This window comes from Lissotriton helveticus, chromosome 7 (genome assembly GCF_964261635.1).
Source record: "Lissotriton helveticus chromosome 7, aLisHel1.1, whole genome shotgun sequence".
NCBI classification, from domain to species: domain Eukaryota; kingdom Metazoa; phylum Chordata; class Amphibia; order Caudata; family Salamandridae; genus Lissotriton; species Lissotriton helveticus.
The window spans coordinates 1,089,557,638-1,089,585,533 of record NC_136068.1 but is presented as its reverse complement, the minus strand read 5'-3'; the positions used below and the strand labels follow the sequence as shown (position 1 = coordinate 1,089,585,533).

The window sequence follows — 27,896 nt, the reverse complement described above, 5'->3', positions numbered from 1 at the left end:
AGGGGGAAGGCGGACTCTCTGCGTTCTTCTGGTGAGGAACGAGATGATCCATTCCAGTGCTTTTCCTTGTATTCCGACGTTGTTGAGACGTTGTATGAGGGTGCTGTGACAGACTGTGTCGAAGTCTGCGGAGAGGTCCAGTAGGATGAGGGCAACCGTTTCTCTGTTGTCCAGTAGTGTTCTAATGTCGTCTGTTGCTGCGATGAGGGCTGTTTCGGTGCTGTGTTTGGCTCGGAAGCCGGACTGTGAGGGGTCAAGGGATTTGTTGGATTCAAGGAAGGCGACGAGCTGATTGTTGACGGCTTTCTCTGACTTTGGCGGGAAATGGGAGGAGCGAGATGGGGCGGTAGTTCTTAAGTTCAGTGGGGTCTGCTGTGGGTTTCTTTAGAAGGGCGCTGAGTTCGGCGTGTTTCCAGCTTTCTGGGAAGGCAGCGGAGTTGAAGGAGCAGTTGATGGTATCGCGGAGATGGGGTGCGATGATAGTCTGCTTTGTTGAAAATGTGGTGGGGGCAAGGGTCGGTTGGCGATCCTGAGTGGATGGAGTTCATCAGGCGGATGGTGTCTTCGGTGGTGATTGTGTTCCAGGCGTAGAGGTTGTTAGAGTGTGGTTTCGGTTCGGGGGTGGGTGAAGTGGGCTGGTCTTCGGATTGGTTTTTGAAGCTGTTATGTATGTCGGCGATTTTGTTGTAGAAAAATTAGGATAGAGAGTCGCAGAGGTCTTGGGAGGGGGTGATGTCGTTGGAGCCGGCGTTGGGGTTGGTTGGTAAATATTGGCAGTGATGCCATTAAGAGTATATGGTGCTGGGAGGTTGTCATTACGAACTCCACAGCACCATAATGGCTACACGGAAGACTGACAAGTTTGGTACAAAACTTCTCAGCACATTAAACCCGCACTGATGCCAGTGTGGGATTTAATGTAAACTGCACCCGAGGGCATCTTGGAGATGCCTTCTGAAAACCTAACCTACAATCCACGGCTGGGCTAAGTGGCTGCAGAGGCTGCCACACAGCTGACATGTTGCTGGACCCCTGGGTGGAGAGCCCCTCCCTCTCCTGGGCCTGCAACAATGCACATCCCGGGGGAGGTGCGAGGTCTCCTCCCCCAGGATGGGCAGGGGAAGCTTCAAAGGCATGCTACATCTGTGAGCTTCTCCAGACCATTTGCTGTACCCAGCAACTGGCCCCCACCCGTTCTGACCCCCACTCTGGCGGGAAAACTGGCGGGAAAAACTACGTCAGGAAGGGGTGGTGCCAGCCTGTGCCAACCCCACCCCTCAGGTAGGGGAGATGAGGTGAAGCAGGACCCCGGGCTCCAGCCATCTTGAAGATGGGGAGCCCTGCCCAATCCCAGCTAGGCTCCTGCTCCCCTCCCACAGGAGTGGAGCAGGCTAGGGGGCGTACCCACCCCAGGACAGGGACCTATTGGTCCTTCCCTTGCCCTACCTGTAACGCCCCTAAATTCAGTATTTAGGGGCTCCCTGAACCTTCCTTCCTCAGATCCCGATACCAAAAGAAGAAAGAAGATCAAGAAGAAGAAGACCCGCCGCGCAGCTGCTAACAGGACAATAACAACTGACTTGGCCCTAGCCCTACCGCCCTGTCGATCCTGGAACCTGCTCGTGCCTAAATCCCAGCGACTCCTGCGGACAGCAGACTTGGGACACCCAGAGGACCTGCCTGCCTTGACCCTCTTAAAGAATGGGACTCCCATCAGCAGAGGCTCTGCTGCAACAACCCCCCTGGTGCCAGCCAGTAAGCCCCGGAACTGCCCACTCTGCACCCGCCGAGCCCGGCCCGTGCCCAAGTGATCCAAGCCCGCGAGGGCGTCCCCCCGGCGACTGGGACCCGAAGTCCAGTGCCCAAAGACCCTCCCCTACGAACAAGACAACGCCTGCAGACTCAGAACCAGGGGCCCCCACCACCTGCGACCAGCTGAGGGCAAGCTTTTCCGACACCCAAAGACACCCCGGCACCCTACAGCCACCTGTGCCTCCCTTTGGGGTACCTACCTGTGGTCCAAGATCCCAACTTAACTCTCGATGTGCTGGTCGCCCCTGGAGATTCTCCCGAGCCTGCAGCCTTTGTTCCCTTTTGACCTCTTCCATTGGATAACATTGAGCGCCCGACTGCTCAAAAGCACCCTGCACCCAGCCGCCCGAATACCGCTGGCCGTGCCACCTTTGTCCTTTCCTGATTTCCCCTTTGCCCTGAGCAAATGACCAGGAGCCCAGCTCCCAAAGCCGCGTGGCCTGCTAGCCAGCATCCACCAACCGGAGGCCCCCGTCCCCCTTTGGATAACATTGGGCCTAACTACCTCTGCACCTGGCCGCCCCTGCGCTGCTGAGGGTGAACAAACTGTACCTACCTGACCCTGGGGGACCCCATTAGTCTATGCCCAGAATCACAACTTGACCAGTCGAGTATTCACCAGGAAACCGGTAACTCACTTAACTGCCATTGAATAACTGACTGGTTTGACTCGAAAAAAAATTTAAGTGTCTACTTTTGAAAACTTGAAATATTCATATAAAATCATCCGAATTCCAAAATTCTCACCTGTGATCAGGAGAGGAGCCAGTACTGTACCTTGTAGCCCAGTGCTGAAACGCAAAAGTAATCCCTAGCGGGCTTACTAGTAACTTGTATTTTTTCCATAGGAATCCATTCTCTGCTTTTCTATGAAATTTCTTCTGTCTACTTTTGAAAACTAGAAATATTCTTTAAAAATCATACGAAATACTGAAACGGAATTACTTACCTGTTTTGAGTTGAGACCCCAGTGCTGGCCCCAGGCGACCAGTACTGGATTACAAAAGTAACGAGATCGTACTTTACCTGCAACCTGAATTTTCTCCCATTGGATAACATTGCCAGATTTACCACCACACCACACACACCACCACACACACACACCACACACACACACACCACCACACACACCCAAACACACACACACAACCACACACACACACACACAACCACACACACACAACCACACACACACAACCACACACACACACACACACACACACAACCACACACACACACACACACACACAACCACACACACACACACAACCACACACACACACACAACCACACACACACACAACCACACACACACAACCACACACACACAACCACACACACACACACACACACACCCACACACACACATAACCACACACACACATAACCACACACACACACAACCACACACACACAACCACACACAACCACACACACACACAACCACACACACACACATCCATACCGTCAGTGCACGCTTTCACCGAGCACAAACACCACCAGCCGTCAGTGCACGCTTTCTCCGAGCACAAACACCACCAGCCGTCAGTGCACGCTTTCTCCGAGAACAAACACCACCAGCCGTCAGTGCACGCTTTCACCGAGCACAAACACCACCAGCCGTCAGTGCACGCTTTCACCGAGCACAAACACCACCAGCCGTCAGTGCACGCTTTCACCGAGCACAAACACCACCAGCCGTCAGTGCACGCTTTCACCGAGCACAAACACCACCAGCCGTCGGTGCACGCTTTCACCGAGCACAAACACCACCAGCCGTCAGTGCACGCTTTCACCGAGCACAAACACCACCAGCCGTCAGTGCACGCTTTCACCGAGCACAAACACCACCAGCCGTCAGTGCACGCTTTCACCAGGCACACACACACACACACACCACCAGCCGTCCGTGCATGCTTTGACCAGACACACACACACACACACCACCAGCCGTCAGTGCATGCTTTCACCAGGCACACACACCACCAGCCGTCAGTGCATGCTTTCACCAGGCACACACACCACCAGCCGTCAGTGCACGCTTTCACCAGGCACACACACCACCAGCCGTCAGTGCACTCTTCCACCAGGCACACACCACCAGCCGGCAGCGCACACTTCCACCAGGCACACACACACACCACCAGCCATCAGTACACAATTTCTACAGGCACACACACCACCAGCGATCAGTGCACTCATCAATTGTTAATGCATCCACAATTAACTGTTGTAGCAATCTCAGTATGGCGCACTTTACTTTTAAACATATTCATCTAAAGCGCAGCATGCCACCATTGTAAAAAAAAATGTAAAAACATTTTTGGGCATACAATTTATAGACTTTTGTTGCAACTGGTGTTGCAATATTTAGCAATGCCAATAGCTCAAACGTAATTATTGCGAGACCTATTGCATTGCAAATGCTTGTTATATATTTTTATTGAGTTTTACAATATTTGTTTTATGTATTGTATGTGTCTCCCCATCCAGCAGAATTTATGTGAATTATGTTATGTTTGTTATGATGAGAAATGTTTATTAATGTGAGCTTTCATTAAATTAAAGTGGTAAAATCTATGATCGACATATATTTTAGAAATAAATAATACATTATATGTTTCTAATAAGTTGACAGAAGGGTTATTTATAGTGTAGAGTGTATTTGACTGTTAAACATTAGTAGGTAGGTACTCGTTGGCGGCCTGAAGTTAAAATAGTGTGTTTTAAGTGGGTGAGGTAATCTATTTTGTGCTTGGTAGTTGATTCTGTGTCCCCATCGTGGCTGATCGATTAATCACAATTTGATGAGACCAGCCAATGAACCAGCATCACCAACTAAACAGGTATGGAATAATCGAAGAAGTCTGATCAAATATTGCCGTCCAATCATTGACTATAATCTAGTCCACCACTGCAGGTCCCAACTAGCTAGACTTTATGACTGCTTCTTTATTTCTTGACGTTTCGTGATATTCAGGTATGAGATGATCGTAACAAATCCCATTCTAGTAGATTTCTATTCCTTTTCTCTTTTCAACTGTGCCTGCTTAATACCAAAACTTTAAATAAAATATCAGGTTGGACAACAAGCGCAGCAACCAGCTAAGTAGATTATGATCATAGGAAATCATATAAAGGAACCCGCAGAACTGTCTAAACTACCAGCCTTCTGAAAAGCATGAGCTGCACATCTGTTTCTCAGATCCTCATCCACCTTACTGCTAAAGGCTGTCTGTCTCCCGTACCACAAGTCAAGTCAAGTCATAGTTTATTGTTTAATTCATTAAAATCATTACAATCCCCCCCAATATAAATAAAAAACATACAAAGAAATGTCATTACATTCACAATTAAAACACACATGATATTAACGCAATCCAAATAATTATTTGACAGTAGTGCAGGTGCTTGTCTTTTGATTCAAAACGTTAAAAAACTCGTTTGTGGGGATTCCTGATTACAAAATAATTTTCCTAGGTAAAACCCTGATAGCGCTTTAACTTATTTGGTTTAATCTCTCCCACTCTACTGAATAGAAAGCACAAAAGACAGACTATCAGTTAAGCAGCACGTTATGACATCAATGGGTACTACAATTTAAAACTAGAAAAGCCTAATTAAAAGAATGGAGACCCCTAAAAGAAGGCGATTCTTTTGATAATGCACGAGTTTTCAAAAGTATAATCTTTTAGACCATCTTTTCGAAGCCTACGACTTAGCAGGGTCTCTTTATGATCTTACATTCTGTCCATTTGTTAAGGTGATGGGTCAACTGTGGCCTTGCAGCGTGGATCATGCTTATTTAGTTTACTTCCCATTGGCTTGCCATAAGAGTCTTCTGACCTTTGTCATGTATTTGACCCCCCGACAGGCCAAGATAATGGAAGTGCCCTCCAACTAGCATATCATCGCTTGCCTACATGAACGGATGTTCAGATTGTTAAAGATGTATTTTAAGTACTGTCTCCTCTGGTCCTTGACTGCTGGGCAAACACATAGTAAGTGGGTTAAAGATTCTGCTTGAAAACCACATAATCGACAGTTCGCGGTTTGGAAGGACTTTTTCCACGATGGATGCAGGTCTTTTGAATCATGCAAACCCATTCAGAAATGTATAAAGCTCTTATTTTTTAACTGCAAGCTGAAGTGAGCGGATAGATCTGCTTGTGGCTTTAAGGATCTATAAGAATTGATGACGGTCCACCCGTGCCGGCGCTTGGTAATTGCTTTTTTGTCTGCCAGCAGAGATTTCTTTTTAGCTGCATCATTAGCAGCTTTACTGAAGATTGCTCTATCGACCCCGTTTTCCCATGCTGTTTGTAATTCCAACTCGGCCAGCGAAATTCTCAGGTAGCTTCTCCAGGAATTTGGTATTTTGAGGTTCATCTGGTGCTCGATTTCATCCCAGCATAATCTATTCATGGTATCTGGGTTAGAAAAGCGGAATTTGGGGCAAAGTTTAACAAAGCCACTCATGCCCCGGAATTTCTGATGCTGGAGGCCGAATTCCAGTCGGACCTGAGCTGGGGAGGCAGACTTTGGCAGGTCAAAGACAGACTTGTAAATCCTTGTCTGAAGTTCATTTAATAAGTCAGCTTCCTTGCCGCACCAGGAGACTAAACAATACGACAGGCTGGGCTGAATTTGTGCGGCCATAACTTTTAACAGATGAGTATAGTTCGGACAGTCCAGTTTTTGGCGTAGTAATCTATATGCATAAATTAACGATTGAGCTTTAGCTTTTATGGTCAGTTTATGTTCCGTATGTGTTGCGCCCTGCCCTATTGTTACGCCGAGATATTTGTTACTTGGTTACTAGGTTGTTTTACGATCTTTGGGTTTGGCTCAACAAAACAATGTCATCAGCATACTGTAAAATGGAAACTGACTCATTGGCCATATTGGGCGGGTGGCAATCTACTTTTTCGTGTACGATGTAATGTCTGAGAGGAACAAATTAAACAGACTAGGTGCTAAAACGCAGCCTTGTTTCAATCATCGAAGCGTATGGATGCTTGAGGTTGTACTGCACTCGTCGCCCAGCTTTACTCTTGCCCAAGTATCAGTGTATAAGGCCGTTATAGCATTGAGCATTGTTCTAGGCAATCCCATACATTGAGTTTCTTCCAAAGACGGCGCCTACTTTTTTTTTTTACTTTGTTTATTTGAAGCATTAATCAGAAGGCACATAGTACATTCACAATACAGCGGTACAGAGTAATGACCTCTTTTCCAAGCAAACAGAACTAGTTTGCGCAACTTGACAAACTCTAGCCGCACATCGAGCAAATATTGTCAATGATTTAGTGTAAAGCCATGTACATTAAACCAGTCTGGAGAGGTAAAGGCTGGATATTCGAGAGCCGGGACGTACATAATAAGACAGGAATAGTAACATGGTGTATAATCAGTCTGAGGCTTGCTCCGTTTGAGACCACAAGTATTCCATGAAAGAGGCCCAAATGTCTCTGGGTTTGGACGCTGACAGTAATTCTTCAGCATACAATTCTAATTGTTCCTGGCAGTAAGCCATATCTTTGAGCCATAAATTTACATTTGGTTTCAGTTTACTATCCCACGTGAACAGAATGCGTCTTTTGGCCAACAACAAAGCTACTCTCACAAAACGACCAATTAGTGACTTACATTGGGGGTGTAGGTAAGTAGACATTCTAATGGTGTACATGGTAGAGCCTGACCTGTCATCTTGTACAACAGTGCAGTGACTTGTTCCCAGTACCTGTGCACCGCCCCGTACTGCCATGCTAAGTGCAAAAAATCAGCTTCATGATATCCACACCTTTTACAGCAGACTGAGTCGCGGAGACCTAGTTTGTGCAACTTTAGAGGGGAGTGGTAGACCTGATGTATGTACTTAACGTGAATGATGCGAAGATTGCTATTTGACGTCAGTCTACCCGTCAGTGTGCAAATTTGTACCCATACTGCCTCAGTGATCGGAGTGGTCAGAGTCGAGTTCCAGCGGGCCAGACTCTTATCGGGGCCTGTTGGTGTGTCCCTTTGAGTAGCTGTGTATAATTTAGTAATCAATTTCTTCCTATTAGGAGCAGTTATCACCATCTGTAATGCCTGGGACACTTGTGGTTCATTGGGGAATGTAGTGTAGTGAGCCTTCATTATTGACGCAAGCGAAAGCGAGTGAAATGAAAGCTGCACATACGCGAAGTCGTCATCAGTGGCATATTTCCCATCTATGTAAAGATCCCCTAGTTGTGTTATACCCACCTCACGAAGCGTCAGTAGAGGGCCTCGTTCCTGCCCTATCGAGAGGGCGACGTGGCCATGTAATGGCAAAGCAGGTGCGTATAAAGGAAGGCTGTTGGTTCTTCTCCCAATCTCTTGCCAGGCATGCACTGTGATGTCAATAGTGTTGATCTCATGTTTGGGCGTGTGACGCTGGACATGGGTGAGAATACCCCTTAACGACACGGGATATGCATCGCCTTCCTCCACCGCCACATGAGGCAAAAAATCATGTGGTTTAAACCAAAAATAGGCATACTGCGCTTTACTGCACAAGTATTATACATAAAAATCAGGAGCCTGAAAACCTCCCCTATCGAATGTCTGTGTCAGGGTATGCCAGCTGAGCCTGGGCTGTTTGTTCCCCCATACTAGTCTCAACAGTTGAGAACGAAGTTGTTTAAAAAAATGTTGCGTTAGCCGGATGGGGACATTGCAGAATAAGTACAAAAACCTCGGTAGGACGATCATTTTAATTAGAGCTATGCGATCAGAAAGGCATTCCTACCCATCTGTCAACCTGCTCAAAGAGTGTGGTATAAGCCCGGCCGTAGTTTTCTCTAACAACTACCTCCGGGTCCCGATGAACCCATACCTCAAGGTACTTCACTGGTTCAGCCGACCACGGAAACGGATATTCTAGCTGCGGTGAGGTGGTGGTCTGTGTCAGGGGCATGACAATGGACTTTTCCCAATTAATTTGAAGGCCTGAGAAAAGGCCAAATTTGATGTACTCACGAATCACCGGGGAGAGATACAGATTGGGCTCACGAGCATAGACAACCATGTCGTCTGCATAAAGAGAAATCGCCACAGGCCGGTTGTTAAAGGACAGGGCTGCTGCTCTATGTCCCTGTCTGATTCTACATGCTAATGGCTCTAGGATGAGGGCGAAGAGGAGAGGGGACAGCGGGCAACCCTGTTGAGTGCCCCTCTGCACAGGAAAGGAATCGGAGGTGACCCCACCAACTCTCACTCTCGCAGAGGCATCAGTATAGAGTATCTGCACCCATCTGATATATACTGGGGGAAAGCCCATATGACGAAGCATGAAGAGGAGGCATCTCCATTCTACGGAATCGAAGGCTTTCGCCGCGTCAGGTAGCACGGCGACCGCAGGTAAGTCAGGATTTAACACATGAAGCATAGCAAACAGAGTATGGAGGTTAAGGAAGGTAGAGCGCTCGGGAATAAAACCCGACTGGTCGGGGAGCACCAGAAGGGGCATGAGGGGCTGCAATCGGGTGGCCAACACTTTCGCGAGGATTTTTGCATCCAGATTTATTAACGAAAGAGGGCGGTATGAATCACAGCTCTCCTGGGGTTTATCGCACTTTAGCAGAGTAATTATAAGGGCCTGACGGAGGGTGGGAGGAAGGCAGCCAGTGTCGTGAACCTCAGCGTACATCTCCTATAAATGCGGCACGAGAATGTCTACATAGTGTTTATAGAATTCCGCAGTCAGGCCATCAGGCCCTGGAGCCTTATTATTAGGCAGAGATAGTGTGGCCTCCCTGAGATCCTTGTCTTCTATGGGCATCTCGAGATATTTCCTGTGGCCATCAGATAACCACCCAATAGCCGTGTCCTTAAGATAGTCCGACATGGCTTCTCCCTCCATGCTACCTCTGGTGGAGTATAGCGACGTATAAAACTGCTTGAACTGCTCTTCGATGGCCTCGTGTGTATGGTGCGACGTGCCGGTGCTGTCTACAATATGATCTACGGGGGAGTACGCCGACCTTCGCTGTAGTTTATCTGCGAAAGCCTTACCCGACTTACCCGACCTGCCACCCTCCCCGTATGCATGGGCAACATTGCGTTTGGACACATACTTGATTACGGTCTCCGCTAGAGTGTTGTATTCCTCCGTCAGCTCTCGAATCTGGGCATGTATGTCTGTACTGGGATACTGATCATAAAGTGCCTCCGAATCCCTCAGTCGACCCTCTAACGTTGATAATCTTCCCCCAAGATCTCCAAGCATCCCTGCTGATGTCCCAATACAGACCCCCCGGATCGTTGCCTTAAAGGCCTCCCACAATGTGGCCTGACTGCTCACTGAGCCTGTGATTAAATCCCAAAATTGCACAATATTGGACCTTATAGTGTCCGTGAACACTGGGTCGAGTAGCGATGATGCCCTAAATCACCATGTGAAGGGCCGATGTGGAGCGTCCGGCATCGTGAGTTCGAGTGTTACGGGGCTGTGATCGGAGAGGGTCCGCGGGAGAATGTCTGCCTTTGTCACCCATGCGTCAGCGGTTTTGCTAAGGAGCCAATAATCCAGGCGGGACCAGCTGCTAAATGCCGGCGTTATGTGTGTGCCAGCTAGCACGCCCGCATGTCTCAGCCTCCAAGAGTCCACCAGTCCCAGTTTCTCGTACTCCTCTCTAATGCAATGGGTCACTTTAACCATACGGGCACCAGTCGGGTCAGATTTGTCAAGTGCTGGGTCTAAATGAGTATTAAGATCACCACCCCACAATATAACAGATTCATGCCATGTTCGCAAGACATCTAGCAAGTGGTGAAAGGGAGTGGCATTGTCTGCTACAGGGCCATACATATTCACAATGGTAACTACTCTCATGTTATGTTATGTTATGTTATGTTAGTCCCTTATTTATAGCGCACGAATCACCTGGGGGCATCTCGGCGCTTAACTCTAGAATAACCCAAAAAGCAGAAAGCATACCCAGCTTACCCTGCACTGCAGTCCATCGGCCCTCAGCGTCCACCCTGGTGTGAATGGCCTGAAAAGGTACCCCCTTCTTGATAAGAATAAGCACTCCCCTGGCGTAGGATGAGAACGATGCCCCCAGTTTATAAGCAGCCCAGAGTCCATTAATTTTACCCTCTGAATATTTACTGAGTCTCCTGTAACGGAGCAATACTTACATCGTCTTCTTTGGTGTGTTCAAGCCTCGGATATACATTTGATTACACAACTACACAAACAATCAGCCTCAGAATAGTAATAAACCATAAGCAGACATGTACGTGGCACAATGCTATAAAAGTGCTCTCGTCACCAATGAAACAATCAAAGCGATTGGGGCGTTGAACAGTTAAACATGCCCTCCCACCTCCCACCCACTTCAGCCGTCTCAATTTGCCAAAGGTACCATCCCCCCAGATCCCAACACCCCAAGACAACAGCTCAGGGACGAACAACCAATTCAGAATCCACTGGGCAAGTGCCAGAACAGAGTGAAATTATAAAACACAAAAAGTGGGGAACACCCATGAGGGAACGCAGCAGCGCATTATGCTTCCCTATCTCACAGGGAGGGGCCGCAAAAGCCAGTATTTTAACCTCCAACCTGAGCCCATCTCATTAGAACAGCAAGTGATGGGCAAGAGCCCAGCGCCAATGTCAAGGTGCATTAACAGTTCAGAAAGAAAAAATTTACCCTCTGCACATAAGTCTGAAAATTAGGAGGTAATGAAAGTGTTACCAAAAATCAGGGATCCACAGCGTGGCTTATGATTATGATATATGGATCGGTCACAGCCTTAGCCACCTCAAAGAGGAGAGCAGAGAGTCTCCCGCCCTCCGGTCAGTATGCAATAGAAACCTGAAGATCAAAGAACATGGATGACCATTCCTCAGTCAGCACATTTGTGAGTAGTATAACACAGGATAGAAGTAGAAAGGGGAGAGAAAGAGTTAGAACACAATTGCAACAGCAACACTGTCGGGAGCCTCAATCGTCCACATCCGATAAATGCATAGGGGAGTTTTTGCGACTGCGGAGCGATTTTGCGTGATCTATTATTGAACCATGATTCTCTTTTGGTCGCCTTCCTTGAAGTACTCCCGGGGTGGCTGTGAATCTTTGAACTAGTAACTGGGCCAGCTGTTCCCAGGTTTTTACGCTCTCATCTTCTGATTGCGGGCCCAATTTGCCCAAGAATTCCCTGGCTGTCTCCTGTATGGTTTTTGATGCCACTACCCGCCATTTTAATTTTCGTAAATTGAACTTTTCTGGGTGATGCATGATGGAATGGATTTTTTTGTGCAGGCTTTACTTTAATATTCATTCTCAAGTTATGGAGTAGGTGATCGCTTTCAACTCGTGGGGTAATTTTGAAAGTGTCGATTTGTGGGAGCAATTTATTACTGATGATGGTAAAGTCTATTATTGAACAAACTTTTCCGCTCAAGTATGTGGCTGCCGCTGGAATATCTCCGGGTGTCTTGCCGTTCAAGATTGTCAGACCAAGAGTTTCTAGTTCGTTCACTAATGTTCTAACTCCCTGGTTATCTTGCCTTTTACTTTCATTCTGAGTTCTGGCTATAAGGTTACAATTGAAGTCACCTGAGATGAACATTTGACAATGCTGATGACTTCTCTGCATTGATTTTATTAGATTCATTAGAGTAGTGTATTTTCCTTTCTGCTTTTTTCTTTTGGGATGAATGTAAACGTTGACTAATAAAAGTTGGCACTTTAATTCATCAGGCAAGTGTTTGCCGCTTAGTTTGACCCAATTAGTCCCCGTGTCCAATTCTTCGGTTAACCAGTCCTGTTTTTGTGCAACGTAGGTTGATAGGCCCCCTCTAGAGTGCCCGAAGATTGAAAATCTTTCAGCCAGGGTATGGTATTTTATTAATCCTGGAATTGAAGTTGGAGTCAATTGCCTGGTTTCCTGGAGCAGGATATTGTCTTGTTGAAGAAAGAAGGATAGAGTTTTGTGATCCTGCCCCATGTCTTTAAATCCAAGGACATGCCATAAGCAGATCGTGATGATGGCTGGTCACGCCTCCTCCCTATTAAGGGCCAGCCTCCTTTCTCCTGTTGAAGTTTTCGGTTCTTCATTAGGTACACTTATTGTTTAGCAATTTGGGCACCCAAGACCAGTCCCTGTTGTCCTGTGGTCTGCCCTCCGTATTTGCAAGACTTTCCGTTATGTTGGCCCTGTTTTCATTAGGAGGTATAGTGGGAGTGTTGGATCTCGCGCTGCGTACGCTTGTTTTATGGCTTTTCCCCGGTGTAGCTCCCTCTCTTAGATTTTTAAGGAGGGGATGTAGGTACCTGGGGCGTTTATGAACCTTCAGCATAATTCCCCAGACTCCAAACCTTGCACTCATTGAGTATATTTTGTCCTCCAAGTCCTTTGAGGACCAAGTTGTCAGAGTTTCTTCAGCTCCTGACCTGGGAGTTTGTTTGAATTCTACGACTATTAGGTCTTGTGAGCAAATTCCATTTAATTCTGGAATTTCTTTGAATAACCTCAACAAGTTCCCTCGATTCAAGATGACTTGCCTTCCTTTGGTCACATATTCGGGTATGAATGTCAATTTCGATTCGAACCCCTCAGAATAGTTTTGGTCACTGTTGAAGGATTGTGAGATTTCGTCTTTTACTGATTCAGAAGTTCTTATTAATGGGATATCATTTTTGAATAGTAGGTCTCGCTCCGTAGGGACTGCGTTTACTTCCTCCAATTTCCTTACCGCTATACCTGAGTTCTTCATTGCTCTTGTCGCTGTTGACTCCGGGTCTGGTTCTGAATGATGGAGCTTACAACTTCGATCTTTTCCAGTTATTGTAACCTCTATTGGTTTGTTAATATTTTGAACCTTGGTAGTTGTTAATGCCTGCAGCTTCTTGACTGGTGAAACTTCCCGCTTTTCCAGTTCTAACCCTTTTATCCTCTCCTTGTGAAGATTAACTCCTATTCCTGTTTTTGGACCTCTATTACACCAAAATTCACATTTATCTAACACTTGAAGTGTTTTTTCTCGCCCCTCTCCTTTGTCAGTTACTTTGTTTCTTTCTAGTTGCTGCGCGTCCTGTTTGGGTATCTAAGCTACTTTTTCCTCTGGTGGAGATCCTGCGTCCATGTGAAGGACTTGGTCCGTCTTTTGATGTATGGAAATAGAGATCATACTTTGTTGTCTTGGTTTGGAGTTCGCAGTGACTTTGGTTTGGTCTACAGCAATTTGTGCAGCCCCACGCGAGAGCACTTTCGATGGATTATTCTTTTCCCCTTGCGGTGTTTTTATTGTAAATATCGGGAACATTTTCTCCAAAGCTGGGCTTGGCTGTTTGTTATATTTGAGCCGGCCTTCCTTGCACGCTTTCTTTGCCGTTTTGTTGGTTTGGCAACCGCCGGGGACTTGAGGGAGCTCTGTAAGGCGTCTGTTTGGGGGTCTGTTATATCCGGTTGATCCAAAAACTCCACTTGCTCTAATTCGCCCTTGACGTTTCTGCATTCCTCTGTTATTAAGTTGATGCCTTTTGTTTTTTTCCTCTAGTTTGACAATTTTTTGTTTTTTGTTTAATCTGCTTGTTACAAGATTGTTTCACTACCCCTAAGATGTCCTTTAGGATTTCTGGGAGGGTTACCAGTTTCTCAATAATTGAGCCACAGCCACAATTGGGTGATTCTTTGTTGTTGTCTGTTTGCTGATCCATCTTTCCCCTGCTCGTTAGTAGGGATGTTATTAAATCCATTTTGGTGTTAATGCCCGAAATGTGGCCAGCAATTAGATTTACGAGATCTATTTGAACTTCCATTATATCTGACTGGTAGTTCAAAACCCTTATTGCTTGTTCCAGAGTACGTATCAGGGTTTGAGTCCATTGTGTGTTTGAGTAATCTTCATTGTACTTCGCCGATTCCCCTGACCCAAGATCTATCCTGCTAACAGATGAAATGGTTATTGGGGGGTGAAAGGTTTATTTGCTTAATTCTTGTAGGACTATGGCTGTCCTCCACTGATACAGGATGCTGAAGATCGTACTTGAGTGGTGAGCTTAAAGGGGTGGATGCTGCCATTCTGGATCTACTCTTTGGTGTTCTTTTACTTGTTTCTGATTCTAGATAATTTCCTTGGAATTCTTTTTCCTGACAATTGGTTTCCAATATTTCCACGATTTCCAATAAGTTGAAGTCTCCCATACCATGATAAACGCACTTCGACGGTCATCACACACAACATGAAAACACTTCCTCATAGGATTGCATACCAAAGGCAACAACCTTGCAACCCTACCCCCGGCACTGCATGGCAGGATGTCCATCTAGGCAGGTGCTCCAGTGTGCCATATAAGGGCAGTATGCGTTATCTAAACGCTGTAATAAAATTGATCTGCTTTGAACGAGTAAAACTGACTGCTCGATCAAAGTACTCCAATTGGCCTCTCGGGGGCACTGTAGGCCTTTGGCTGGAATAGATAGCATACATCCGGAAAACACTGAAAACATTTGAAGAAGACTCAACGAGCGTCTATCAGTACCAGGACCATATACTGTACGGTCAGTGAGATTTTTGCTTACCTCAAACACTTGTTACTCTGCTGGGGTGTTCTTGGAAGAATTATGATAATCTACGTGAGTAGAGGTTGTGTGGCTCACTGGTTAGAGGAGGCAGACCTGGAAGCAGAGGTCAGCCCGGGACCAGGGTTCAATTCCCGGCTCGGCGGGGTCTTGAGTCCTAAAATGTCCATGGACTCGACAATTCTCGCTCCGGTGCCTACTCGATTCACGGGTTCACACTCTGCGACTCTGGGCAATAGCTTGCTTAATCTCCACAACGGCCCCTCGCGGCGGGATGCCTGGCTTTCACCTTGCGGATACCCTGCCGGGGTTATCTCACAGGGGAATACCAGGACGGGTTCCCTAAGCAAGCGCTTAGAAACCGCTTGGTGATTTGCGCTATATAAATTCCTGTACATTTACATTTAGAGGTTTATCTGTCTGTTGGTCAGATGTCCGTGCGTGCATCGGGAACGTTTTAAAGATTTTGGAGGGCCTGGGTCAAATGCATTTTGGAAGCCCCTGTTCGGAATAGCTTTGATTTTATTATGATCCAGTTTCAGCTCTTTCATGCCCATTTTTGGTCAAATTCTAAATGTGTGTACATCTGATATTTAGGGATAGTGATGTGTGTTTTCAAGATTGTAACGCAGCAGCAGGTCACTAATATTACTGCAAATAATCTCTGTCGCACCCTCCCATTTCTCATATGTGAGGTCCTTTATTGATCTAAAATAAACTTTTTATATGTATGTAGCATTAAACATAAACACATTTTGTCTGCAAAATGTTTGTAATGGACTCTCACGCTTTAAAAATAAAGGCTAGAAAAATGCTAGTTAAAACATTCTGTTTAAAAATTATTCAAGGTCATCAGGGCAAAACTCTCTGCAGGACATAGCTGGCTCTATCAAGGGGGTCCCCTGAAAGGCTGGAGCCCACTTCGCCCATGCCTTGAAAAGTCTCTGTTGTGCATGCCAACATTTTTAGGACAGGAAGGTGGGAGATTTTAAAGAAACGGTGGAGTATAATTTCCCTATTGACTGATATTGAAGCAGAGTGAATTGTAGGCGAGAGACAGCTGAAATAAAGCAATTTTTTGGCATCACAAATCAGGAGTCTCTCGCCTGAAACGGGTTTGTTGGCATGTGTGAATATGTCTTTGGCCCATAGGTCACTCGTTCGTACATGGGCTCTTATCACTCCGCCTTTACTCTGTTCAAAGACCAATAAACTAAGTTACACTTCTATAGGTAGAACAGACATGTGTTTTTGACAGCAATGCAAGCGTTATATAGACCCCTTATTGTAGTGTACTTGTTGTATTTACATGCTCCAGCGTTTGTGTCTTCAGAGCACTTTCATGGTGATGAGGCCAGGATATGAAAATACTCGTGACACCGGTTTGGTTATAATTTTGTACAGTCAGTAAATACTATTCAAAACGTGGGAGTTTTTAATGAAAGTACTTGCGTCGTGCGTTTTGTTTGCAGTATCACCTAGAATCCCTCTTCCATCCCTCCGATACAATACAGGCACCTTCAACCAATCACGTGAGAGCAGCGAGCAGAACTTTACCAGGCCTGTTTTAGACCGGGGCGGCCGGTGTCGGTTGGCAAAAGGGTTAATGCCCTTCCACCCCGAGGGGAGACGGTTATTTTCACATTTGAAGCAATTACTATGGTGATCTGACAGTCAAAGTGTTTATTTATGGCTGCCAAGTCTTCTCATTGCTTATGTGCAACATTTCCATAGTACTTATGTCCAATCGTACAAGTGGCTTACTACAGTAATTGTTGAATATTTTTATTGCAGTAAGATAGGGCGCAGTTTCTGATGTTTAAATATTTCAACACTACATGTTCACAATTGCTTTATAAACTTTCTTCGATTTATCATAATTGCTTTAAAATGTACAATTTGCCACTGTTTTCTTCAAAAATTTCTCGGCGGAAGAACCCCAAAACACCCTTTCTATTGGTTAGGATTGTGCGCTTCGCACGCTTGTTACATTCATACCCAGGGCTTTAAGTAGGATGAAAAAACTGGAGGGTGTCTTAAAGGGGCGTGGCCAATGTAATTAAGGGCGTGGCTTAAAACACGTAAACTAAAAATCTGTGCTTAGCATAGTGTTCCGCCTGACTTGTATTTTTCTGTTTCTGTCAATGCATCTAGATATGATACAACAAGTGACATCATACCTACAACAAGTCGGGTCTATTGGCTTTGGCAACGGTTGGTAGCTGCACGTGACACCACGACAACGTTGCTGCTCCTGAGTTTCAAAAAGAGAAGGGAAATCCAGAGAGAAAATGGCTCTCTTTAAAGAATTTCCCTTCCCCTACAATGTCATGCCATCACTTCTCTGCTAGTGAGAAATGAGCAGTGTACGACGATGTGCCTGCTGTCACTGCAGTCCGGAAAAAAATGGACCGCCTGTGCTAGGGCACAAAGCAGCGTAGGATTGGTAACGCGGGCATTCGGGCAATGCCAGAGGGGCCGGTGTCCGAGTTCTGCTGTGGGCTGCTTTTTGGAGCAGTCTGGGGGGCATTTTGGCGCTGTCTCTATTGTTCGAATACAGCCAGCGGCCTAGCTGGTGTCTGAGTGGCCGCTCTAGAGGCAGATGGACGCTCATTACCTCCGTTTAGCAACAGGCAGAGGTATCACTCCCTTTGTCTCGCTGGTCAGCCCATTAATGTGTGCACATACTGAGCGGGGGCAGGGGGCCTGAGTAGAAGTGGCCTCCCTTGTTTCACCAGTGTAAACGAATGCGTGCATTTTTCTACCCCCTCAAAGTTTTTTTTATAAGTTTACGCTAAAGCAGTGATTTGAAGAGTGATTTATGCAAATGTGGCCGATTTTTTTTTTTTTTTTTTTTTTTTTTTTTTTTTGCGTGCCCGGGCCGATTTTCAATCCTAATCCAACCCTGGCACAAAACAGAGCCCGATAGAGACCCGTTTCGAGGCCCCCTTTAAAAAACCGCTAGTGCTGAGACCCGGCCCACTTAAAGCCCTGCTCATACCCTACTTTTACACCTCACCACTCTCAAAATCTCAGCATACAGCACCGGCTTTAGATCGGATGTGCCTTGGACTGTATCCCTTTCTGTGTTTGAAGCCTTGCAGTTGGAAGGGATGTGAACTGACAATTTATAATAGACCCAGCCGACAATCTATTTCATTAGTACCAAATTCTAGGACTAGCCTTTACTTTAAATGCTCCTAATTTTTAAGGATAAGAGAGAAGTGGCCTCATTAGATAAAGTGGCCTGCCCAGGATCACACAGTGCACTATTAGGAAGACATTTCTTCTGGTTCCAAGTTATTACCTGAGTAGCAATCTCCCATTATGTAGTACATTCCACAAACTACATTATTTCTTGATTCTTAACTCTACAGTGCTCATTTTATCAACTTCAAAAGGATGGAACACTGAGTTGGGTTTGTGAGTTCTAACCTGTGACATTTTGCTTGCACAGGTTGAGCACTCAGTGCAGACATCTTAGCTCATTTAATTTTGTGGCTTCTTCAGTGATATCCCTGTTGGCCAGCCACACCATTGAATCTACTGAAATAATTGTTCTTCTGCCATTGTCTGAAGTTTACTCTGAGGCTTAATTGCTAAATGGGCAGTAAATGTGGAACAATTTTGCAATTGTTGGGCTATTGAAAATAGGGCCTCCTTGTGTTCAATGTATCCTGGCTCAGAGGCAGCAAAGTTTCCCTATGCAGCATTTTACTATACATTTTATGAGAAGAAATGACTTCTGGAAGGGGTGGACACCAAAGGAACAATGAGGCGATGGGAGTGGATGGGCTGTGACTGGCAACTGAGCAGAACGTCTTAAGACATCTAGAACTCTTGCCTCTGGTTAACTTGCTTACTTTCTTTGCAAGCTAATAATAATGCACATTATGAACAAAATGTATAAAAGCGTCATCCTCCTATAGCTTCTTTTGCATTAACACCCTAATTTCTTGAAATCTCTCATTTGATGGTGTGTAAATGAGAAGGGATAGATGACAGCTGTGGTGGAACATTTGAACTTGACTTGTGAATGCCATGCTTCCTAGAAGATGTGGTGTTGCAAAAATGTCATGTTTTTCTTCACATGTAGGATGCTGGATCAAACTCCCTGACCACTGACAACCTTGAGCGGTTTGGGAAGATGACACATCCACCAATGATGCCAGACGATGGGGCCCTGCTGTCTGAGGCTAAGCTGCAGAGCATCATAAGCTTCTTGGATGAGATGGAGAAGTCTGAGCAGGAACGGCCTCATTCCCAAGCATCCAATGCCCAGCGAGAGGTATGGATAAACTTTTATTTTAATTGTAGCCAGGGCTGGACTGCACTCTTTATAGGGCCAATTAGTGTAAACATCTTCCTGAGCCATCCGTAGGAGCTCAATTATGGGACCATTCTGGATGTGGACTGTAGGCAAGCCACTGCAGAGAACAAATCTGCCAAACATTTCAGGTCTTTTATATGAACCAATGAGGACACTGACGATGACCATTGCTGGTCTTTAATTGGAACCTATATGGAAAACATTTATAGGAGCTAATCATGGCAGGTCCTTGATGTGAACCAATGAAATGAACCTGTACAAGTGTTGACTTTGTTGCATCAATTGATGTAACTGTTGCAATTGGGATCCTCCGATTCAGTATGGGTGTTTATTTTTGTTGTGCTTTTTGGATATCCCAGTTTTTAACGTTTTACTGTGTACCCACAGTACTTACATAGAAAATGGACTACACATGTTTACCGCCAGTGCCCGCCTTTTAAGATAAGGTCTCTGCGATACACTAGGGTGAGGGGCACTTGACTGGTTACACGTGTGCACGTGTGAGGCCGGTAGCTGCACCCAGGTACCCTGGCACAGAGGAGAATCTACAGGGTTAGCTATTGATCTGGAGTAGGACTTAACATTTTAGCGTACATATATCACACACAAATGGGGTAAACTGCCTTGGAATTTCGCTTCCCTTTGGCCTACAAAGTCCAGTGACCTAACAAAACGGATTGTAAATGTGTGAGAAAACTAAATCTGAGTGTTCCAAGAGGTTATTTGTACAACCTATGGATCATTCAGGATTGTCGTATTTCTCTGGCTCCGCTCTGGATCAGAGCCCAGGCCTTTTGTCACCTTGCAGTGCCAAGTTAATTATGTTTCTCTCCAGCAGCAGAAACAAACGCCATCCCACACAAAAGGAGTAATTAACAGTGCTTCCCTTAACTCCTGAGCAGGAAAGTGTGGGGGACAAACCTCTGCATTTGTTAGATACTTGTCACATTGCACAAGGGCTGGTGACAGCCCAGGCCCACTGAATAAAGGAGGGAGCCCAGACAATGGGCACCAACACGACGGGAGCTCCTCTTTGAACTTTTGGTGGGAAAGACCCTGGCAGTAGTTGTAGCGTTAGCGAGAGGCAGAGCTGAGACCCCAGGAACAAATGTGACCAGTGACTCCATATTGAATTGTCCCAGCATGCTGTGCAGGAAGGTTGAGGCAGAGAAGTCCAGTGGTATTCTAGGATTGACCAGGGGTGCTTGGCGAGACAGCCATGGATATCTGGAAAGAGAAACACCCGAATTCCCAAACAGATTGAAGACCCTGCCCCCAGATTGACCCCAGGACCAGTGGGTCTTTCCAAGGCCAGTAAGGCTTGCCCCCTTCCAACCCCGGAGGACCAATTGGGGGAAAGATCTGTACTTCTGATGGATACATCGGCCTGTGGATTCCTCAACTTTTGAATTATCCCTGTGCCAGCATTCCATGGAAAAGTTTTTATAGCCCTCCCACGTTGACGAGGACATCACAATAGCACGGCTCCGCTTGTGACTCCGTATGCCTTCACCAGAGCCATAAGTAGACCTCGTCAGAGTGATGTCAGTTCTCCCTTTTTTCCGTGCCGGTGACTCCTAATGGTAAGACCAGGAGGAGAGCTGGTGCAGGGTACACCACTCTGAGAGCCAAAAGTCATGGAGCCAGCCACCAGGAATGAAACAAACCCAGGATCATCCAAATCAGTTCAATGTAGCCTAAGCTGTGGCTTTTCAAAAAACGTTGACCTTTTCTGAGCTTCGGAGCGTGTGGCACTCCGCAGTCCCATCCTTTGATTGCTCCCCTGGTGGGCCTGGGGGTTGGCGCAAGGATTACTTTTTTATTTTAACCAGGGAGGAGACATGAACGGGGCCCCCTCCCCAGGCTCATTCCTACCTCTGCCACCCCCCCCCCATCTCTCATGGGCTGACACAAAAATTAAGGAAGAACGCTGTTGTGTCCCACCTCCAAATGTAGTGGGCCCATTTTCTGCTGCCTGTCCCTGTGTCTGGTGGGAGCGGGACTGACACCACACAGCAGAGCTATCCTGCCCACAAAACCGGCAAGGGCAGCCATGGGTAGGCTCCTTGCCCTGCCCCCAGCTTGGGAGCCATGTGTAGGGGTATCCCAGGTGGCACCGGGCACACCCTGCCCTGTGGAAAAAAAAGATAAAGTTGTGTGGCTCTCTGGCACAGCAGAAGAGCTGTAAATATCATTTTCATTGCTACTAACTGTATGCCATGCGGGGCTTCCTTGTTTGAATATTTGTCTTGCCTTGTGGCGGCCCTAGGAGGACAGGGGCACCAACAACAAATTTAAAAAGTGTTGTTGTGGGGCTGTAGGAGGTCCAGCAGACCCCTAGGAGTAATCGTTGCAAAACTGACCCTACGTTTGCGGGGTCAAGGAATCCGTCACCCTCAGGGATTTTTGTCTAATATTTAAAAGAACTCCTAAGGCTGAAGCTTTTGTTCTACAGCTGGGAGTGCAGCATCCACTATAGTCTAATTGTAGCATTGAATTTTACGTGGCCTGAAGGTGTTAAAAAAGTACATGTTGTGTAGAGCCCTCTAGGGGCAGAATCTAAGATTGTATTTTATGTGATCAGAAAGTGATACCCTCTAGGGACAGCTTTTATGATTGCATTTTATGTGGCTTTGAAGTAAATCAGTGGCGGCTGGTAAGGTTTGAGAGTGGTGAGTCTTGGCTTAGCTTAGCTTAGCTAGGGTGCGGTGTGGGTTAGTTGGCGGGGAGAATCATTGGTGGTATTAGGAGTTCATTTAAGGGGGGGCACAAAAAGTTTTGGGAGGTCGATCACCATTTTCTTGCCTCATTCTAATGCAAGGCAACGGTGCTGGCCAGGACTTAGACAATGAAAACATGTCCATCTTTAGCTGGAGATGTGATTTTTCAGGCAGTATATCTCTTTCTGGGGCCTCTCTCAGACATGCCACAAGATTCGGTTTCCTTGCACTTGTATGTTACTCTGCCTACCCCCACCGAATGCCAACCCACCCGGGCTGGAGACAGGCTGAGATAGGCTGGAGTACTCCAGCATTCCAAACAGAACAATCATTTATAATTTTTTGTAAATGGTCCCTTTTGCGCCTTATTATTCTCTTTTTGTAGCTTATCCAGGACAGGACTGTCCAACGTATATGTAAGAGGGCTAAATAAAATATGTCAGATTTTTAGGATAATCGCTGGCAATATGGACAAGTTCCTTTGAGATTAATTGTACATACATTTATTTCATGTGTATATCCTGGAAATCTGGCAAATGTAAGGCCCTCCATTTGATACCCCTGATCCAGGACAAGTATTGCAGAGAAATTGTGAATACCTAATAGCAGTTTGTGGGTCCCTAATAAGAACGCTGCTCAAACTATCTTTAATATATTATTGTACCTACGTTAAGGATGAAACACAGCTGCCCCCAAAACTTCTTCCAACAGTTAAGCCATGCCTTCAAGTTCACCGAAACAGACATGACCCCAGGCTTAGTGTGTCTGTCTGGGGTGTACATACCTTTGCTGCACAGTCTTTGTTCATCCGTGATGCAGGAATTCGAATTCTCCCGAAGCTCCTGCCCAGCCGGCCCAACTTAAAGTGATTCATGGACAGCAAGGCCCAAAAAACAGAGAGGCGTTAAAGGTAAAGGAACAGGGGAACCTGAGAGCAGCGTTCCAGTGAGCCCTGCCAAAATCTTGAAAAAGAATTCACTCTGCGTTGCACAGGATACATGTGCATGCTCTCATTCATGTTTAGGGAGTGATAGGGATCCGCTGGAAAATGGTCTGCTCCCAACTGCCAATGAAACTGCACACACTGAAGCTCAAATGGCTTCCACAGTCCTGTAGCGCTGGAAGCAGACACCTTGAGTCTGTGCAGTGTGTCTTCAAAAGTACAGATGACAAACTGCGCAGACTTGATTTCTCAGCTTCCCATCACCAGCCTCTACCCCACCCTTTCTCCACTCGCCTCGGGGTGAGACACACCCCACCCTGTGATGAGTTAAGAACTGGTAGGGAGGTCATGCTCTCCACTCCACTTATTGACGTGAAGCTCCGGGCACTATTGGGCTTCAGCCTGAATCGCCCGGTGCTAACTTCACCCCTGTGCCATCAGGGGGTGGACATTGTTCCTCGAGGCTGTTTTTGCCAGGCAGATGACTTCACAGCCTCAGGGCTGTGAGATTGTCAGCCCATAAATGCTGTAGGCTGTCAGTGTCACTGGCAGTGTGTCACACATGACTCATCACCACAACAGACAAACAAGAATGGTGTGAAGCAGTCCCAGCTCCAAGCAAGAGATGTGTGTGTACGTGTTTTTTTTATTATTATAAAGAAGCAGATTTAAACAATTTGCTTCCATTTTGGCAATGGCATTCCCTGGGAGTGAAAGTAAAGGGAGTGGAGTGCCAATGCCCTTGACCACAAACCGCAGCTGAAGTATATAAAAAGCACAGAGCCACATGTTTTGTTAATTTTAAAATGCTTGATTGACTTAATAATGTGGATAGTGATTATTGATGAAGGTGGACATGCTTCATTAACATTCATTTACACAGTTATTATTGATTATTACATTTGCACACAAAATGATGGTGTTTTTAACATGTGGTTTGTTGCTCTTGAAACCTTGACAAAGCCAATGGGCCTGTTTTACATAAGGTGATATGCCGTATATTTTGATGTGTTATCTAGTATAGATGGGCGGAACTGTGATTTTGCAGGTTGTGCCCCTTTATGGGTCAAATGTGATTATTCTGTGTCATCTATGGTATTTTCAATCTGCCCGATATACACATTTGTAAATGAATGCATATTATTTAGTAGCGTGTGTGTGTGTGTGTGTGTGTGTAATGTACTTTTCTTTTTTTCTAAAGGAAAAGCAATGACTGGACAATCATTTATTGAGTGTTATTATTGCATACCACTGAAAGGTGATTACTAGCCCACACCATCTCCCCTGAGTAGGCCCTGAACTGCTCTGATTCACTACCCTGAGAGAGACCAGCTCTGCAATACGGCACTTGGCTCCCAGTAAGAGAAAATTGTGGACCTGTTACTAGCACATGCTTTACATCCTGCACAACTAATAAGCCAATTTCCTATAGTAACAAATCAGCAAGGAAATATGAAGGGGACAACCGTGGGGTCCACATTAATGGTAGTTTGTTTGTCAACCATGGATAGATTTCTGGTACAAATCTGATTCATGGGACATTTTGAATAAATAAACATATTTATTTAATTTATTATTTATTTATTTAAAGGTTTTATAAAGCGCGTAGTAACTCAAAGAGCATCCCAGCGCTGACCTGTTTCTCCAAGGGTATCAGCCGTCTAATGAAATTATGTTTGCGGGAAAAGGAGGGTCTTTAGGGTTTTTCTGAACTGGAGGTAGTTTGGTTCTGTCCTGAGTCTTCGTGGTAGATGGTTCCAATGTTTGGCCGTGTGAACCGAAAAACGACGGCCACCGGTCTTGGCTTTTCTGACTCTAGGGACTACGATAAGATTTTCTACGCTGGACCGGAGGTCTCTCTCCGCTTTGTATGGGATTAGGAGTTCTTTGAGAAGAGGGGGCCCGTTATTGTTGAGGGTTTTATGGGCCAGACAGAGGGCCTTGAAGACGACCCTCTCCCTGACTGGGAGCCAGTGGAGGGATTTAAGAGCCGGCCTGGCGGAGGATCTTCCTGGTGTGCCCGTGAGTAGGCGGGCGGCGGCGTTTTGGACTTTTTGCAGTGAGTTCAGGGTGGCTTCAGGGGCTCCCAGGTAGATGGCGTTACAGTAGTCTAATCTTGCCAGGATTAGACCCTGAATGAGGAGCCTCCTTGCGGTATCGGGGAGCAGGTGGAAGATCTTCCTGCAGGCTCTGAGTAGCCCAAAACATGTCCCTGCCGTTCTTTTAGCCTGAGTTTTAAAGCTCATGTCCTTCTCAATCCACACACCAAGGCTCTTAACCTCTTCCTTGGGTGCAGGAGGGTCACCTAGGCAACTGGGCCAAAGGTGAGATGGCAAAGCGGGCCCCTTGTGGCCCATCAAGAGGATCTCAGTCTTGGACCCATTCAGTTTCAGTGAGGAGAGATTCATCCATCGGTGGACTTCGGAGAGGCAGCTATGGAGATCCGATGGGGCGTGGTGGGGATGTGAGAGGGTTACGACCAGCTGCGTGTCGTCGGCGTAGTTGATAATTGACACGCCGAACGAACTGACCCTCTTCTCCAGTGGGGCCATGTACACGTTAAACAACGTGGGGCTCAGGGATGAGCCCTGTGGTACTCCGCACCGGAGGGGGATGGTGGATGAGCAGCTGTCGTTTTCCCGCACCTGGAAGGAGCGTCCTGATAAGAAGGATTCTAGCCATTTCAGGGCCATACCCTTTAGTCCGATCTCTCCCAGTCGGTGGATTAGGGTGGGATGGTCTACAGTGTCGAAGGCCGCACTGAGATCCAGGAGGATCACTGCCACTGATCCTCCTGTGTCCAGAATGCTTCTGGCCTTCTCCACCGCTGCCAGGAGGGCGGTGTCCGTGCCCTGACCTGGACGGAACCCTGTCTGGGAGACCGCTAAGAGGTTGTTGCTTTCTAGGTAAAGCGATAATTGCTGGTTTACCAGCTTCTCTGCGATCTTGCTGTTTCCAGGGAGAAGGGATATGGGCCTATAGTTGGTGAAGTCCTGCGGGTCTAAGGAGGGTTTTTTTAGTAGACCTTTGACTGCTGCCGCTTTCCAGCTGGGAGGGACTATGCCCTCCGAGAGAGAGGAGTTGATCAGGGCCGTGAGGGGAGGGATGATGGTGCTCGCCACTTTTTTTAGGAAGCGGAGGGGTGCAGGGTCGAGGGGGGAGCCACTTTTAATTGAGGCTAGCATTGCTCCTACTTCTTCCGTTGTTACGGGGCCGAAAGCGTCCAGGGAGGGTTGGGGGTGGGCTAACAGCAGAGGAGGATGGGTAGAGGTGGTAGTGAGATCCTGCTCTGTGTGGGCCTGATCGGGGGGGTATGGTAAGAAGAATTTTTTGAATCTTCTCGTCAAAGAAGGTGGCTAAGTTGTTACATTTGATTTCAGCTTCTTTGGGATCGAGGGGTTTAAGTGGGGGGTCAGGGGCGTGGAGGAGTTCTTTAAGAACTGAATAGGTTTCATGGGCCGAACAGGCAGCGTTTTTAATTCTGTTCTCGTAGAAGCTGGTTTTGGTGTTACGGAGCTCTTTTTTGTAAGTTTTTACAGAGGTACGGAATGAATCTTTTTGTTCCTTGGTTTTTTCCTTCCTCCAAATACGTTCATTTCTTTTGCAAACCTTGCGCAGAAGGTTGAGTTCCGGGGTATACCAGGGTGAGGGATTAACTCTCTTGGTGTGTTTCAGAGAGTGGGTTTTAGGCAGAATGGCGTCGAGCGATTGGGTAATCCAGGTACTGAATTCTTTGTCCCCTGCTACGATGTCGTGGGGAGGGTGGGGAGCATTTTCCCTGAGTTTGGCTGCCCAAACGTCTGGTTCCAATTTCTGCCATCGTCTGGTATACGTTCTGGTTTTGGGAGGTGGAGGGGGCGGAGTGATGATGTCCCATACTAGGGAGACCAAAAAGTGGTCCGTCCAGGGAAGGGGGATATGGTCAAGGGTTCTCAGGTTGGGGATATTGGAGAGAATAGGATCAAGCAGTTGCCCTCTTTCATGAGTGGCTCGTGGGTTTTTGAGGTCAAGGCCCATTGAGGTGAAATCCTGGAGTAGTTCACTGGCCTGCTTGTCATCCGGGTCCAAGAAATGTACATTCAGGTCTCCTAGTAGTAGGTAGTTAGTGGTGGACGCACATTTGATGGACGTTTGGTCGATGATTTTGTTCGAAAAGTCTCCTAGATTGCCTGGCGGGCGATATACCAGAGTCCCTGACAGCGAGGTAACTGGGGAGATTTGTATAGTATAGTGGCAGCTTTCGTATCCCTTGATGTTGCCATCAGATGTTCTACAGGTGAGGGTGTCTTTAAGGATTATCGCTAGTCCACCTCCCCTCCCCTCTGATCAGTGAGCACATGACGTACCCGGGGGGGGAGTGCTAGAACGATGTCTGGGCCACTGCTGGGGGCCTGATTACAATTTCGGTCGGAAAGGCTTCGAACGGCATTCAGATTTTCCTAAACCATGTCGGAACCTATGTTTCCGACCAAGTCGGAAACCTTTCCGACTGACCGATTACAATGGAAAGGTAACAGTCGGTCATTCTGAA

At 46.6% G+C, this 27,896-nt stretch overlaps 1 protein-coding gene across 2 annotated transcripts in view; it reads left to right on the top strand.

Annotated features, from left to right (window-relative positions):
* Positions 1-27,896, top strand: part of CEP131 (centrosomal protein 131) — a 441,974-nt gene that overhangs the window by 176,363 nt on the left and 237,715 nt on the right. For both annotated transcript variants that reach the window (XM_078654173.1, XM_078654174.1), the window contains one exon: positions 19,469-19,660. In XM_078654173.1, coding sequence (XP_078510299.1) covers positions 19,469-19,660 — 192 coding nt within the window. The remainder of the gene's footprint in view (positions 1-19,468; positions 19,661-27,896) is intronic.